This window comes from Mus pahari, chromosome 23 (genome assembly GCF_900095145.1).
Source record: "Mus pahari chromosome 23, PAHARI_EIJ_v1.1, whole genome shotgun sequence".
In the NCBI taxonomy this organism is placed as follows: Eukaryota; Metazoa; Chordata; class Mammalia; order Rodentia; family Muridae; genus Mus; species Mus pahari.
In genome coordinates, this window is record NC_034612.1 from 28125779 (window position 1) to 28143729 (window position 17951).

At 44.5% G+C, this 17951-nt stretch overlaps 2 protein-coding genes across 2 annotated transcripts in view; one reads left to right on the plus strand and one right to left on the minus strand.

Moving 5' to 3' along the window:
- Gjc3 (gap junction protein gamma 3) overlaps positions 1 to 10235 on the minus strand; it is a 64908-nt gene extending 54673 nt beyond the window's left edge. The window contains exon 1 of the mRNA XM_029533548.1: positions 9989 to 10235. The gene's annotated coding sequence lies outside the window, so the exon portion shown is untranslated. The remainder of the gene's footprint in view (positions 1 to 9988) is intronic.
- Positions 10236 to 15517: 5282 nt separating this feature from the next.
- The window catches only part of Azgp1 (alpha-2-glycoprotein 1, zinc-binding), a 10622-nt gene continuing 8188 nt past the window's right edge, over positions 15518 to 17951 (plus strand). The window contains exon 1 of the mRNA XM_021187141.2: positions 15518 to 15626. Coding sequence (XP_021042800.1) covers positions 15566 to 15626 — 61 coding nt within the window. The 5' untranslated portion in view covers positions 15518 to 15565. The remainder of the gene's footprint in view (positions 15627 to 17951) is intronic.

Sequence of the window (17951 nt, forward strand, 5' to 3'; positions counted from 1 at the left end):
ACTCACTTGGTAGACCAGGCTGGCCTCGAACTCAGAAATCCGCCTGCCTCTGCCTCCAGAGTGCTGGGATTAAAGGCCTGCGCCACCAGGCCCGGCAACCAATCACTTTTTATTTATTCCTTTATTGTGCCTTATGCTTAATAAACTCTCTTATTCAAAACTGAAAGTATAACAAACTATGTGCTTAATAAAAACACTCATTCAAAACAAAGTACTCAAAAAAATAAGTTTATTCACATAAGAGTGTGCCTGAGTTTTGGAAGGAATATTCTTCAGAGTGTGAACAAGTGGGTCTCTGATCCTTGTGCCTCCCTGCCTTAGGGCTCTTTTCCTTCTGCTGGGTTGCCTTGTCCAGCATCAATGTGATGTGTTTGCTATATCTTATATTTTATTTTGTCATGTTTGACTGAAATATCTTAGAACCCCATTCTTCTCATTAGAAAAAAAAGAGAGACAGGAAGGGAGTAGATCCAGAGAGGAAGGGAGGACGGGAAAGGAAGGAAGGAAAGGGGGGGGTTGGTAAATAGAGAGGGGGGAAATATAATCAGAATATACCGTGAGTGTGCGTGTGCATGTGTGATTTGTCTCAGGTAGACCTAATCCCAGAATGCATGGTGACCTCATAATAGCCTCTTAGTTGAAAGAACAGAGCAACTCAAGCATCATGAGAATGTACTCCATGCCCCATCCCTTCCCAAACCCCCACCCTGGCATCATAGAAAGCTGAACCCCTCTCCACCAGCCCCAGTGAGAGCTGATATACTCACTCCACTCCAGTCCCTTCCTCCGCCACTCCAGCCATGACCCTCTCCAGAAATACAGCTAAGAAAGGGGAAGGGCAAAGCTGGGCAGGCAGGAAGACTTATCCCTGAACTTCTTTTGTAGGAAAGAAAATGAACGTATATGATTTTATGTCATTGAAATGTCTGGTTGGTTATTAGTAGTCTAAGGCAATTCTTATCCAACATACCCATATACACTACAAATATTGGGAGGAGGTATATTATGTACATGTTCATGTATGCATAGATGCATGTGTGTGTTTGCATGTAGAGGTCAAAGGTCAACTTCAGCAGTCATTCCTCAGATGGAGGAATGATTTTGGAGACAGGGCCTCCTGCTGGCTGTAACTCACCCAGTAGGCTAAGTTGGCTGACCAAAAGCCCTAAAGATCTAGAAATCTCTGCCTCACCAATACTAGGATTACAAACACACCCACTATGTTCAGGGCTTATTTTTAACATTTATTTATTTTACCCATTTGTGGTGTCGCATGACTTTAATCTCAGCACTCAGGAAATAGTGGCAGGTGGGTCTCTGAGTTCAAGGCCAACCTAGTCTACAGAGCCAGTTCCAGAACAGCCAGGACTACACAAGAGAAATCCTTTCTCAAAGTAAATAAATAAATTTAATTTTAAAGATTTATTTATTTTGCTTTTTAATTGAAAAACTTTCATACACTATATTCTGATCACATATGTTCAATCCTCCAACTCCTCCCAGATCCCCTCTCTCTCTCTCTCTCTCTCTCTCTCTCTCTCTCTCTCTCTCTCTCTCTAAAATAAAAAATAAGAAAGGTGCGCACAGAGAGAACAAAAAACATGGAGATTTTGTGTTGGTCAATGACTTCTCAGTATGAAGTCTATCCCGAAGTTTGCTTAATATATTCAGTGAGACTCCATTAAAGGAAACTAACTTTTCCTTTGCCAGTATCTGTGGCTGATTCTTAGTTAGGGGTGGAAGCCCATGTTCACTTTCCCAACTTGGACCTGCGACCCCATCTGGCTTAAACTTGTACAGGCTCCATGCCCAGGTTTTTTGCTTTTGTTGGGTCTGTTTGGTTGGTTGATTTTTGTTTTTGTTTGCTTGTTTATTTTGTTTGTTATGTGAGTTCTGGAGATCAAGCCCTTAGCACGCAATGCTTGCAAGGCAATGGTTCTACTGATGAACCCACCTCTCCAGCTCTCTTTTTTGTTTTGTTTGTTTGTCCTCCTGTAGTTTGGGCTAGCATCACATTCACAGAACTAATCCTCCTCTGCCTTCCAAGTACTGGGATTACAGGCATGAGTCACCATGCCTGGCTCACGAATATCTTTGAATCATAAACATTTTCCTAAATCTGGTGAGACTATATTGTCCCGTACATGCAAAATAAATAAAGTCAGTTTTTATTGCAAATTGGTCAGACCCTTTGATGAACACTTGAGAAATATTAATCATATTGTTCTTCCTATGGGGTTGCAATCCCCTTTAGCTCCTTCAGTTCTTCCCCTAGGTCTTCTACTGGGGTCCCCGGGCTCAGTCCAGTGGTTAGCTATGAGTATCTGCATCTGTAACCAGACCACCCAGAGCTCCCAGAGACTAAACCACCAACCAAAGAGTACACATGGAGGGATCCATGGCTCCAGATACTTATGTAGTGGAGGATGTCCTTATCTGGAATGAAAGGGGAGGCCCTTGGTTCTGTGGAGGCTTGATGCCCTAGTGTGGGGGGATGCTAGAGCAGTGAGGTAGAATTGAGTAGGTGGGTGCAAGGCACCCTCTTAGAGACAAAGGGGAGGGGTGGAATGGGAGGTTTGCAGGAAGGGGGATATCATTTGAAATGTAAACAAATAAAATGATTACTAAAAAAGAAAAAAGGAAAAAATAAATATTAATCATAACCTTTAATTATGCTCATCGTCACTAGGGCAGCCATTCTGACGAAGATACCCTGAGAAGTAATGTGATTGCACGACATTTTCTCAAAGGTTCATCCATACATGTGCACATGTGTAAATGAGTACCAGGTGTATTAGCTAATGCTGACATTTCATGCCAGTTATGAACACATGTGTTAATAAGCACCAGGTTGTGTTAGCAAATGCTGACATTTTGTGTCATTTATGTGCATATGTGTGAATGAGCACCAGGTGTGTTAGCTAACACTGACATCATGTCAGTTATATCTTCCATCACTCACCCTTCGCTTTGAATGCCCACAGACTGAGAAGGATAAATTGTCATCTGATTTTGTTGCTGTATCCCTATTTATTTCTTCATCTTCTGTGGGGTTAGCGATTTTTTATATAATAAATAATGTTAATGAGTCTGGTGTAACTAAGTCTTGATGACTGTAAATTGCATATGGTGGAAGGAGAGAACTGACTGATGAATGTTATTCTCTGAGCTCCACATTCATGCCAGTGCACCTATGCATACAAGCACACACACACACACACACACACACACACACACACACACAAATATGAATGAATGAATGAATGAATGAGTGAATGAATGAGAAGAAAGCTTAAGTCAAGTGTGTTCTTGCACATAAACTCAGAATTTGGATAGTAGAGGTAAGAAACAGTAAAAAAAAAAAAAACAGAAGTAGGAAGAGGAAGGTGAGGGAAGAGAAGGAAGAATAGGAGAAGAGGGAATGGGAGAAAGAAGGGAAGAGGAGAGGAAATAGGAGGGAAGGGGAAAGAAATCACAAGGAAGGAAGGAGGTTGGAGGAGTGGGCTGTAAAATGTATTTATTAGATACCGTTCTAAGCAGTCACAGATGTGACCTCATTTGACCCTCATTCCAGGCCTAGAAAATTATCCTTAATGCCAACACCCTTGAGTTATAGAAACTAAAATATGAAGAAGTTTAAAAAATACCTGAAGAAGTCACTAAAACAGTGAATGGAAGAGGTAAAATGGAAACAAAAAAAGGTTCAGAAATCCTGTTTTCCCCATTTGCTAAACCACTTCTTTGTAAGGGTTCACTGGATCAAGTACATCCACACCTCTGGTCATGATAAGTTAGCACTTGGAAACCAAGAGCTGTGATGCCACTATTTGGGGGTTACACAGATGGTCCAGCCAGAGAGTTTAAATGTCTATGCTGGTGGGGGGCAGTGGGGAGATGCCTATGAAAATGCCCAATAAGAATGTTTTTCAGTCATGCATGAATTTCTCCTGATTCTTCAATAGCTCTATTTATAAATGTCCACAGCCCAGGTCAGTGTGGGTATCAGATGGGGAGGCTACAGTTGGCACTGAGAGCTGGAGGGAGGGATGTTCTGCCTATTTATTTCTAAGCTGCTGTAGAGATGTTAAAACACTAAGACAAACTTCTCTTTCATAGCAACTTTCTTAGGCTGGATGCCAGGAAGCACTCACTGCACTGCTTTATGCCACCAACAATGTCCTCCCTGTCCCTTCTCGTCCCACCAGTCTCCTCCCACAACCAGATGTTAGTGATGTGTGCCAGGACCTGAGTAGCCGGGTACTCAGGGAGCAGCATCACCCAAGGGTAGGGAGTGGGAAGAAATGCAACAGCCTAGAACAGGAGTTCTCAACCTGTGGGCCAGGACCTTTTCATGGCGGGAGGTGCAAAGGGGGCATCTTAGACGATTAGAAAACACAAATATTTACATTACAATTCATTACAATGGCAAAAATACAGTTATAAAGTAGCAATGAAAATAATTTTATGCTTGAGATTTCACCACAACATGACAAACGGTATTAAAAAGTCAATGAATTAGGAAGGTTGAGAACCACTAACCTAGAATCTACACAACCTCCTCCCACTCCCGAAAAAAACCACAGCCAAACATTAGATGGAGCTTGGGGAGTCTTGTGGAAGACATGGAGGAAGAACTGAGGGACACAGAGGGAATAAGAACTCCACAGGAAGACCCACAGAGTCAACTAACCTGGACCCTTAGGGGCTCCCAGAGACTGAGCCACCAACCAACGAGCATACATGGGCTGGACTTAGCCCCACACACATGTATGTAACAGATGGGAAGCTTGAACTTCATGTGGGTTCCCCAACAACTAGAGCAGGAGCTGTCCCTGACTCTGTTGTCTGCCTGTGAATTCCATTTCCCTAACTGGGCTGCCTTGTCTGGCTTCAATGGGAGAGAATTACCTAGTCCTGCAGTGATTTTATGTGCCAAGGTGACCATCAAAGGAGAAGGGGAGAAGAGGGAGAAGGGCTTGTGAGAGGGAACTGGGAGGAGAAAGAAGCTGCACTTGAGATGTAAAGTGAATGAATAAATAAATAAATAGATAAATTTATTTTAGGAAAATGAAGGAAGGGATCTTCTCTGCTTCCCTTTCTTTTTCACACCAGAAGTGATTTTTCACTCAGGGAGAGTGAGTGACACATGGAGGGAAAAGTGTAGAGCACCAGTCAGCAATAGTCAAGTGACAGAACAGAAATATCTACATATGGAACTAGATACAATTATCCCAGACCTAGCCCCAGAAAAGACTCCTGAAAGCCCCCATCCTACCCTCACACAGAAATCTGGGAAGTCTTAGAAGAAGCAAAATGGCCCAAAGTCAAACACAAATACGCTGTGTTCTCTCTTTCACGTTATCCCAGCTGTCTGCTTTACGTGTGTCTGTGGGTGTGAGTGTTGGTATAGGGTCATGAAACTAGAAAAAAGACAACAATAGTAGAGAAAGAGGTTTGGAGAAGAGAAAGGGGAGGCGAGAGAATTTGTTGACAGGAAGGTGCAAAGAGAACTCCAGAGCATGGGAGGGGCCGAGGAGTGGAGAGAAAGAGTGGGGGATCAACAGAAGCAAGTTTTGTGATCAAATGCCATAGCCAACCGTACTGCTTTATATGTTTATTTCAGACAGTTAAGGAGGTATGGACATTAAGGCCTCCATTGGTAAAGTGCTTGCTATGAGAGTATGAGGGCCTGAGTTCAGATCCCCCCACACCTACATAAAAAGCTAAGCATTGCAGTGTAAGTGTATAGTCCCAACACTGAGGAGGAAGATATAGGAAGGTTACTGGGGGCTCACTCACCAGTCAGACCAGCCATGAGGCACAGCACTGAGCTCAGTGAGAGACCTAGACTCAAAAAGTAAGGTGGAAGGGGATAGGGGAATAGGTGTCAACCTCTAGCCGAGAGAGAGAGAGAGAGAGAGAGAGAGAGAGAGAGAGAGAGAGAGAGAGAGAGAGAGAAAGAAAAACACACACACACACACATACGAATGAATGAATGAATGAATGAATGAATGAATGANAGAGAGAGAGAGAGAGAGAGAGAGAGAGAGAGAGAGAGAGAGAGAGAGAGACATGCGTGCATACACAGAGATACATATACCCACACAGAAAAAGACACATATGGGGGGTGAGGGGCAGTAAGCTTCTCACAGACAGGTTGGTCTCCAGTTGAGCATAGGTCTTGAACCCCAGGGGACCCAGTGGGTGGTGATTTCCACCTACATGGGACGGAAGGTATTCGATCATGTCTCCTGGACTCCTGGCTGCTGTGGAAGTTACTGCCTTCACAGCCCCCACAGGAGAGGCGTGGCTATCAGCCATGTAGTAGCAGCACCAAGCCTCCCCACGTGCAAATAAGGTTTCCCTCGAACTCTCAGTCCAAGCCAATGAGAGGTGCCCTGAATCACCCCCAAAACTGTATATAAGTCCTATCCAGGGAATTAAAGGTGTGTGAGAACTACTCTGTCATCTGAGTCCTTTGTTCCAAGAGCTGTAACACTTGAGAAGAGATCTTCTCTCCCAAAGAGCCACCTGAGGTCCCACTGCACTCCTCACTGGATAGTCGGCTTCTCATCAGCCCAGCCTGATCCAACTCAGGACAGAGCAACTCGGAGTTACCAAGTGACCTGGAAGGCAAGACGGAAACTTCATCTACCTATCTGCACTTGTTTCCCTTCGCTGGAACCCTCGCACCAGGCCTGGCCAGAGATCTCCGTGGAAAACCTCTGGTACCCAGGCCCACGAGAAAAAGAGAGAGGAAGAGTGAGAAAGAGGCATCTATACACAGAGACATATGGAGATAAATACACACACACACACACACACACACAGAAGGACACATGCACACACACAGACAGAGAGAGACACATACACAGAGAGAGACAGAGATAGAGACACAGAGAGAAAGAGAGACACACACACAGAGATACACGTACACACATACACCCACACACAGAGAGACACATACATACACACACACACACACACACACACACACACCAAATAAGTATGTAGTGTCGGGGTGGGGGATGGCTCAGAGGGCAAGACTTTTCATTGTGTGAGCATGAGAGCTCATGTTTGAATCCCCAGCACCCACATTTAAAATCTTGGTGTAGGCCAGGCAGTGGTGGTACCTGCCTTTAATCCCAGTACTTGACAGGCAGAGGCAAGCAGATCTCTGTGAGTTTAAGGCCAGCATGATATACAAAGTGAATTCCAGGAAAGCCAGGAATACATGAAAAAAATGCCTAGATGTGGTTGGACATTCTTATAGCCTCAACACTGTCTTGGGGGTGAGTGGAGGGAAAAAGATTCAGGCTTTCTCGCTGCCAACCTGGCTTGAAGTTCAGTAAGAAACCCTGTTTCTAGGAAATGTGGCAGAGAGTGTGAAAACAAAACACCCAACGTCCTCTTCTGGCCTCTGTACACATGCACAGGCATGAGCACCTACACACATGTGCACTTATGCAATACATGCACACACATACATACGTATACATACACATACATACACACATAGACACACACACACACACACACACACACACACACTCTCTCTCTCTCTCTCTCTCTTACTTCTACTACTTCCCCAGCATGCACAACCGTACTCAGTTTTTTACAGTACAGTGTAGCGGGGAGATGATACCCAGGACCAGTGTACTACATCCCCAGCTCTACCAGTTTTATAAATGTTTGAGGGAAAAGCTGCATTTTTTAAGCCTGCCTCCCAGTTTGGCTGTAAAGTGCACTGCAGTAAGTAGCTAGAGCTGAGAAGAACTGGGGTAGACCACAGTGGAAGAATGTCAAGATGCTCCTTCCCCACCTCAGTTCTAATCTAACCCCTTGGGGACTAAAAGGTGGGCTTAAGGGTGGATTCCATGGGTATATTGAAGGATGGTTCCTCTAATAAAACTACATCAGAGATCCAAGAGGAATCCAGGGCCTGGCTCTCCTCTTCCCACACTGAGCAGTCTAGCGTGGAAGCCTTGAGACACATGACCAAAACGCTCTATGACATGTTTCTGGATAGACAGACTGGCAAGGGGGATCCAGAAGAGCCTGGGCGTGCCGGCCTGTAACTCAGCAGCTCAGGAAGCTGAGGCAGTCGGATCAGTACAAGCTGGAGACTAGCCTGAACTACATAAAACGAGGAGAAGAGAGGGAGGAGGAGAAGAAAAAGAAGCAAGAAGAAGGGGTGTGAGCGGATGGAGCGGGGAGAAAGAGTTGGAAGAGGAGGAGGAAGAAGAAAAGAGGCTAGGAATGTAACTCAGTGGTAGTGGGCGCTTGCCTCGCGTGTATGAGGTTAGGAATGTAACTCAGTGGTAGTGGGCGCTTGCCTCGCTTGTATGAGGCCCTAGGTTCCATCAGAATGGCAGGGCATGGAAAGGTTCTGCGCTAGTCAAAGGTTATTTTCTGAGACGTAAAATCAAGAAGCAAAAGGAATCCTGGCAAAAGTAAGTCCCTGAACCACTCCTACTTCCCCAAGAAGGCCCTTGCCCGGGGTAGCCCAGGTGCACCCTGAGAACATCAGTCAAGGTAAACTGCACCACAATATTCTTGATCAAGCCTTGAGAGTTATACTGCTCCCATCCAGGATCTGTCGCCACCTAGTGACCATTTGTACTAGTTACAGAGAAATTGGATATTTTTGCAGTTTCCCTAGCAGTTATGACACCCTCACTTGTATTCAGAAGTGTTGTCGCCTTGCAAGCCAACCCTAACCCTTGCTGCTCTATCACAGGTGATTGACTCAAGTCAAAGCTTCTTCCACCAGAGAGAAACTCTAAAGACTGCAGAATGTGAACGAGGGAGAGCATAGGATTTCTCCTGGTGTGGGTGCACCTCGGGGCATCTGGAATTACAGACTAGTAAATTAACCTGATGCTGTTAACAGGACACCAGCAAAGGTCAAGCGAACTATGAGTGAGAAAGAGAGACCTGTGGACTGAAACACCAACTGCAGCTTGGCCAGAGTTCCCTTGGGCCTCTAAAGTCCCAATGATGTGTTTCTGCAGTCCAGGTAGGCACTGGGAAGATCTATATTACAGCCTAGAAAGGTCAAGCTTGCCGACAGCAGTAAGTACATCTGTTCTTGGCATTTTGTCCCTTGAAAACACTTCACTGCACAGCTTTCAATATTCCTGATCAGGCCTTTGGATCTGTACTGGTCCTGTCCAGGATCTGTCTCCACCTAGCAACCAACTGTAGCAGTTACAGAGGAATTTTGTGCAGTTTCAACACTTCTCTGAGAAATGACCTGGATAAAGAACAGATAGGATCTTGCATTCATGTGTGAGTCTGTGCATGCAGTGTGTGTGTGTGTGTGTGTGTGTGTGTGTGTGTGTGTGTGTGTTGTATACATGGCTGTGTAGGTGTACTCGCCCCATGCAGGAATTTATAGAAGTCAGAGGTCAACTTCAGAACATCTTCCTCAATCACTTCTCCACCTTATTGTTTTGGTTTGGGCAACAGGGTCTCAATATGTAGCCCTGGCTGGCCTATTGCTTGCTATGTAGAGTAGGATGGCCTTAAACTCACAGAGATCTATTTGCCTCTACCTCTTCATGCCAAAATTAAAGGTGTGTGCTACCAAAGCTGGCTCCTTGCTTGTTTTTAGGCCAGGGTCTGTCACTAGAGCTGACACATAACCTGGCTACCTAGAAAGCCTCCAACAGCCCCTAGCCACCCATCTCCATTCCCAAGGTGGTGCTTACTCAGCCCCTAGTGCTGGATTACAACTTTTATATGGGTGCTGTGAATTTGAACTCAGGTTCCCAAGCACTTTACCCACTGAGCAATCTCTCTAGCCCCTACATTCTTCAGATGCTCAGCAAGAACATGCAGGGGTTCATAAGACCCATGATAAATTGCCCCCCCACTCGGGCTTTCTTTGTACTGGGTGGATCCATTATCTAAATGAGGGGAGGAAAGGGTGACAAATCGATTGTTCCCATTGATTGAAGCAAGGTTGCATCAGAATGTTACTAACCTTGAACTTTGATGTCTCCTTTCTGTGACCCACAGTTACATTCAATTCCAACACCAACCTCCAACTCTGTACCTCGAACCAGGTGTGGCGGAAGACTTCAGAGCTTAGATTTGCAGACAAGATCTGAATGTGACCTCCAAGGAACAGGGTGAAGTGTGCTATCCTTGCTGATCCTGGACAGCTTTGGGTGGCCCATCAGGTGGTGGAACCAGAGCCTAGGCAGTGTGATTTGTTCTGCCTCTGAAGCACTTTGGCCAAGGCTGGGAGGTAGGAAGGATGAATTCCTCCAGCCTAACCACAGAGTGGGTGGGTATGTGGGCACAGAAAGATGCATAAAAGCACAAATTGTCATCTGGGGAGTCAGTTCAGCCAGTAAAGTGCTGGCTGTGCACATAAAATTTGATTTTTTAAAATGTTAGAAATAAAAACATTTTTTAAAAACCAAGCAAGATAGCACATATCTGTAATCCCAGGGCTGGGAAAGCAGAGACAGAAAGATATTTGGCTTGCTAGCCAACCAGTCAAGACAAACCTGTGAACCTCAAGTTCAATGAGAGATCCTGTCTCAATATAAAGTGGAAAGCCATTGAGGCAGACACAAGACATCAACCTCTGGGCCTCCACATATAGGTACACATACACGCACCACAAGGGGTGGGGGTTTGGAGAGAGACAGAGACACAGAACCTGCTGTCCCCAGCAGGTGACAGAGTAACCCAGTCACCCTCCTGAAATAAACAACCATGCAGATGAGCTAGTGCAAACAATCATTAAAGGAACAGTCATTGCAACAGCCATAAAAGTTAATAGGAAAAAAAGTTTTGTGGCACTTGTGGTATCCACTGGTGAGAAAGAAACACTTTTCTTCAGTCCAGCCCTGGATTCCAGAAGAAATCCTGACTTCTGTATAAAGGAAAGCTAGGTCAAATAGCATCAAAGTTTGTTTTATTGGAAATAGGGCATGGATACATGAAAAGAAATTTTCTCAAAGGAAATAGAATTTGTTGTGGTTTCTTATTTATATAGTCCTTAGTTGTCCTTTTTCTCTACCTCTGAAGTAGTTGTTAGGGCTTGGGGGATATGGGTTTGTAGATAAGGTGCTCACTGCACAATTGCATGGTCCTGAGTTCAGATCCCCTGAATCCACAGAAAGCCAGATGCAGTAGTGAAGTCTCACCTCACGAGTTCCCCTTCTTTGCCCCACCTTGAGGCGGTCATCCCTTGGAATAAGAGAAGGATTCTTTCTTTCCATAGCTATGTCTGTGTACATGTGTGTGGTGTGCATGCTCCTCAGCGTACCCCTGTCAGAAGATACCCGGTGGGGTCAGCTCTCTCCGCCACCGTTTGGGTGGACTGGGTTCCAGTCATCAGCCTTGGCAGCCTTCCCACCGAACACTCTCACCTGCCCACGGTTGGGGGATTCTTAGGAGTTATCTTTACCTACAGCTCAGTTGTTATACTGAGATACTTCCAGAGAGATTGGGGTCAGACAGGAGCTACCTCAGAAGCTCCCACACAGGCCAGCTAGCCTGGTAGATGTACTGGAGAACAAGGGAGACTATTTCAAAAAAGGTAGAAAGCAAGAACCAACACTAAAGATTGCCCTCTAATATCTACACACAAGTGATGGCATGCTCACACATGCAAAACACACACACACACACACACACACACACACACACACGAGGGAGGGAGGGAGGGAGGGAGGAGTGAGAGGGCAGATTTTAAAGTTTTGATTAAAAGAACTTGTTTGGGAACACTGAGTCAGATAAGCCGGCTTAAGGGTTAGCCATACCAACTAAAATTGGGGAGGAACAGGGCTCTAGGGGAAAAATATCACAGCCCATGTTGCAGGCTCCTGAAGGCTCCCCTAAAATCCCTCCTGAGTAACCCATGAGAGAAGCACACTTGGCCTTTCCCCTAGTAAACTTGATTTGTGTGTGTGTGTGTGTGTGTGTGTGTGTGTGTGTGTGTGTGTGTGTGTGTGTGTGGTCATCATACCTTATAAAAATTCTTATTTGTTTTGGGTTTGTTTGTTTGTTTTCTCTGTGTAACCCTGGCTTCCCTGGAACTTGCTCTGTAGATCAAAATAGCCTTGACCTCAGAGATCTGCCTGCCTCTGGCTCCTGGGTGCTGGGATTAAAAGTGAGCCACCACCACCCAGTCCTTTTACATATTCTTGTGTCTAATATAACTCGGTGTAACAACTAAATTGTAGGTAGGGACAATCTCTAAGAAATCCTCCAACTGTGGGCAGGTGAGAGGGTTCAATTTGCTGCCAAACCTGATGACCAGATGCATTTCTTCCAAACAGTGGCAAGAGAGAACTGACTCCCATAAGATGTCCTCTGTCCTCCATGAATATGCTTAGGCACAGGCACACCAAGCTGCCGGGAGCCTGCTTGGTACCAGTTCTCTCTGGAAAGCAGGGATGGCAGATGGGAAGCACTGGCCATTTTGGAAAGCAAAACTAAAATATTGCTCACCTTTTGTAGTATTTAACTTTCTTAACTCTTTGCTATTCTAGGGCCAGAAAACCTCTGGTGATTAACGCCTGCTCCAAAGTGAGGGGACTAACTCTGGCTCTTTGTTTTTTTTTCTTGAAAGTCCCTCGCTGAAGGAGTTCAGAAAAAAAAAGTCATGAAAAAAAAAAACACACATTTTGAAAAGAGGCTAGAATCTTTATTGCTAAGAGAAAGAAAAAAACAAACTCTTTCCTATTGATGTTCTTTGGGGTTTTTTTTATATATATACTTTCTCAGAATAAATGATCACTTGGTATTCCAAGCATCTTTTTTCCAAAGGTTCAAAGCAGGTTTAAAACATAAATTCAGCTGGGCGTGGCGGCGTATGCCTTTAATCCCAGCACTCAGGAGGCAGAGGCAGGTGGATTTCTGAGTTCGGGGCTAGCCTGGTCTACAAAGTGAGTTCCAGGACAGCCAGGGCTACACAGAGAAACCCTGTCTCAAAAAAAAAAAAAACAAAACAAAACATAAATTCGAATCATAAACTGAATATAGAGTTACAGCAAAAAAAAAAAATCTACATGTGTTTCCATTTAGATTGGTACCTAATTGAACACTCATTATCCATCTTATAACTCTATAAATTCATTAAAAGTTTAAAGCAATAATTATGTTACCAGTCAGCAAGGTTTTGTCAAAAGACAAATCACCTGCCTTTTGTCTCATTTTGAAGTTCTGTATAGATAAATGCAGCCAGCATTTTATTCTGTCCTTGCACCTACAATTAATTGTTCTCCCCAGTTTATGGTCTTTAGTGTCAGATGATGGTTTCGCAGCTGACCTATAAGCAACGTTTTCCCTGTTCACAAATTTATTCCAAGTCTGCTTCCTTATCCTGGCACAATTAGGTGATACATGAAGGTTTACAGATCTCTAATTGCAGCTTTCATACTATAGAGGGCTCAAAATTACCTGTATAAATTTAGGAATTCTATAGAATCATTATTAGGAATTATGAAATCATCAATTTGTCTACGTAGCATTTCTACAAGATAGTACATCTTTGTTGATCTGCAGAAAATCTGCCCAGCAGGGTGTGCTAATACACAGGAATTTTATTAGACTATGTAATAATTATAGGAAAGGCATAACAATAACAAGAATAAATCCCGAGATGAGATCTCCGAAGGCCCCACAATTCAGAGTTTACCCATTGCAGCCATGAAGGACGATGGGCCATCTCCAGAAAGTCACTTGTTAGTTTTTGCCTCTCCTAGATGACATCTACACACATATACACAGAAATAACTATAGAAAGAATCTACCTCCTTTTCCAAGAGGAGACCACCTTAAGGCTGGACAAGGAAGGAGGAAGTAGCCAAGTGAGACTTTTGGCTTCAAATACTGTGGGTAGCCATAGCAACTGCATCTTGGCTGAGGACCCTTCATTCTGGGGGTGTACTCTCCATCTGGGAGTATGCTCTGCTTTACCATACTTGCCTTCTAAAAATAACTTGTGAAGGATTGGGGAGATGGCTCAGTGGGTAAAGGTACTTGGACTGCCACACTTAAGGACCCACCTGGTAGAAGGAAAGAAAGAACCAACTCCTTCAAGCTGTCTTCTGCATCTCACACACACACACACACACACACACACACACACACACACGTACACACACGGATGCACAAACGCAGCCCTAGTGAAACATATTAATGAAAGGATATTTGTCTTTACTGTCATGCAAGATCAAAAATATTTAGTGTGATCAGACTCCAAAGAGGATTAGCAAAGATCTCACAAACGCAAAACTATAAAGTGTGAGGCTGTGGGCATGCGTCAGCGAGTCCCATCCTAGTTAATAACTCTAAGATTCCCGTTCTTTCAGCACTGTGTAAACACGGTGCCGTGTTTAGTTCATCAAACGCTCTGGGTAAAAAGTTCACGCCATTCCGAGCTCTGGAAGTCAAATTACCTTAAACTGAAAAATGTCCTCGCCGACGCTTTAAATAAAGCAGCCGTGAGGGCCTGAAAATGGCACAGGGAGTAAAGGGGCTTGCTACCAAGCCTGGCGACCCAAGTTCAACCCTGAAAACCACATGGTTAAAGGGGAGAACGAATCCTGGTGCTGAATGCAATAAACCTGCTACCAAGAGAAGCCCTGAATAAACTCTCTGGTTTGACTGCTCACACAGTGACAAGACACTACTACTTTCCTGATAGTTTTGCTGTAGATGACACTTTAACTGAAGCACCAGAGGATGTCTCCTTCTTTTCCTCCGGGGGAGGGGGTGGCTCTTCTCTATGTCCCACAGTCTTCCCGTTATCTAGGGTAAAGTGGCTACCTGCTTTCTTCTCTGCAGTTCTTAGTCTTGGTGATCTTTGCCAACTGGAGCCTCCGCCTTCAATGGCTTTCTAGCCTTCATAGCAAAGCTAGTGAGAGAATACACTGTTCAACCACATGAGTTATCTTTAAAGTCAACTAAGAGGTTGGGATGTAGCTCAGTTGGCAAATCGCTTGCCTAGCATAGCTTGCACAGCATAAACCGAGTATGGTGGCATAGGCCTGTAATCCCAGGTCCTGGGAAGTAGAAGGATCATTATCAGCTACCCAGGATGTTGAAGGCCAGCCTAGGACACTTGAGATCCTGTCTCCGTTGGTCTATCAATAAAGTCTACTAAAAGTGAGGGAAGCTGGAGGGTACATTTAGGTTTTCCCTTGTTTTCACAAGATGTTGTCTACCAGGTCTATCCTTTTGACATGCTCAAAACTTTCCTAGAAGGAAGAATTCATTTCTTATAACATGGTCTTACAACACCCACGTCTCCCTGCTGATACGAGGGTAGGAATGTCACAGTATAACACACCTTTCAGACATCTATATGATCCTTAGACTGGCTTTCCCTGCTCTCAGTTATCAGCTCCTGTGTGTGAACCCTGTGATCAAGCCTCTGCCCAACCTGTTTGTGTGGCTCGTTTCATTGCTCGCTGGGGAGGGATTTCTTTAGCCTCTCTCATTGGCTGTGGAATCACCTCCCCAGGGCAGGATGCCAGACCTCAAGGCAAGAGCCTCATTTCCTGTGGAGACTGTTCTCCGGGACACTACAGTAGCAATGGTGCCTGTCCTGCTGTCCCTGCCTCTCCTTCTGGGTCCTGTAGTCTTTCAGAAGACTGGTGAGTGGGCAAAACAAAGGAAGATTGGGAGAGAAACAACGGGAAGGCAGAAAACAAAATGTTGGGCCACAAGAAGGACCCTTCATGTACCTGGGATTCCCATATATACAGTACTAAGGGGTTTGTAAAGTTGCCAATTAACTTAGTTCATGAATCTGAGAACTACTGGTGTGGCTCAGTTGATAGAATGCTTGTTGTACATGCAGGAAGCCTTAAATTCAATCCCTAAACACCACATAAACCAAGTATCCCATGCCTATTATCCCAACTCAAGGGAGCTAAAGGCAGTAGGTTCAAAAGTTCAAGGCAAACATATGCTGTATACTGGATTTTTTTAATCTTTCTTTATTGTAGGCTTCATGCATGCATCGCAAGCACCATATCAACTGAACTACACTGCTAGTCCTCAGCTCCACATTCTTTTTTTTTTTTTGCTGTCATTTGAATTTTCTATTAGATATTTTCTTCATTTACATTTCAAATGCTATTCCGAATGTCCCCTATACCTTCCCCCTGACCTGCTCCCCTACCCACCCACTCCCACTTCTTGGCCCTGGCATTCATATAAAGTTTGCAAGAACAAGGGGCCTCTCTTCCCAATGATGGCAGACTAGGCCATCTTCTGCTACATATGCAGCTAGAGACACAAACTCTGGGGATGCTAGTTAGTTCATATTACTGTTCCACCTATAGGGTTGCAGAGCCCTTCAGCTCCTTGGGTACTTTCTCTAGCTCCTCCATTGGGGGCCCTGTGTTCCATCCAATAGATGACTGGGAGCATCCACTTCTGTATTTGCCAGGCACTGGCATAGCCTCACAAGACACAGCTATATCAGGGTCCTTTCAGCAAAATCTTGCTGGCATGTGCAATAGTGTCTGCATTTGGTGGCTGATTATGGGATGGATCCCCGGGTGGGGCAGTTTCTGGTTAGTCCATCCTTTCATCTCAGCTCCAAACTTTGTCTCTGTAACTCCTCCTTCCATGGGTATTTTGTTCCCTATCCTAAGGAGGAATAAAGTATCCACGCGTTGGTCTTCCTTCCTCTTGATTTTCTTGTGTTTTGCAAAATGTATCTCAGGCATTCAAAGTTTCTGGGCTAATATCCACTCATCAGTGAGTTCATATCAAGTGACTTCTTTTGTGATTGGGTTACCTCACTCAGGATGATATCCTCCAGATACATCCATTAGCCCAAGAATTTCATAAAAATTCATTGTTTTTAATCGCTGAGTAGTACTCCATTATTTAAATGTGCCACATTTTCTGTATCTATTCCTCTGTTGAGGGACCTCTGGGTTCTTTCCAGCTTCTGGCTACTATAAATAAGGCTGCTATGAACATAGTGGAGCATGTGTTCTTATTACAAGTTGGAACATCTTCTGGGTATATGCCCAGGAGAGGAATTGCTGGATCCTCTGGTAGTGCTATGTCCAATTTTCTGAGGAACAGCCAGACTGATTTCCAAAGTGGTTGTACAAGCTTACAATCCCACCAGCAACAGAGGAGTGTTCCTCTTTCTCCACATCCTCGCCATCAGCTCCACATTCTTTAAGGTCTTACTTAACACAAGTCCAATGACTTCCCGAATGCTTCTAGAAGGGTGAACTATGCAACTTTGCAAGGTTAACTGGCAACTTTGCAAACCCCTTACTACCATCATTGGGCTGGAGGTCTGTATAGTAAACAGTAGATGCCTGTAAGGTGTGTTATTCTTACAGTGGAGTCAGACAGTGGACTTGAATATGGACCATACAGTTTCCTCTACTCTCCCCTTCCTTTTCTTCCATGGGCTGAACACACTTGTCTGACTTTGGAGGAAAATGAGATCTCAGGGGGAAATGCAGAGGCAGGTTAGAAAACTCTATGAGGAAACCAGGACTTTCCTCTGTCGTGAGGTAAGGTAAGAGCCTCTAGGAGAGAAGAAGCAGGGAATCTGGGGGAGCCACATGAGTTCCAGGATGGGGAATAAGGCTGTTCACTGCACATAAATTTTTGGGTGAAGATTCCTAAACCAAGCCAGTTTTAAAACATTGGTACTTTCTCAGAATGCTACATAACTATTTATTTATACCTGTTTATAATAAAGCATTGCATTTTGAATGTTAGGTATTTTCTAAAGGGCATGGAGAGAAGACTTAGTGGTTAAAAATAGTTACTGCTCTTGAAAAGAACCTGTGTTTAGTTCCCACACCCATGTGAGAGCTTACAATTACCTATAACTCTAGTGCCAGGGGATCTGTCACCCTCTTCTGGTCTCTTTTGTCACTGAACACATACGATACACAGACTGTGTGTGTGTGTGTGTGTGTGTGTGTGTGTGTGTG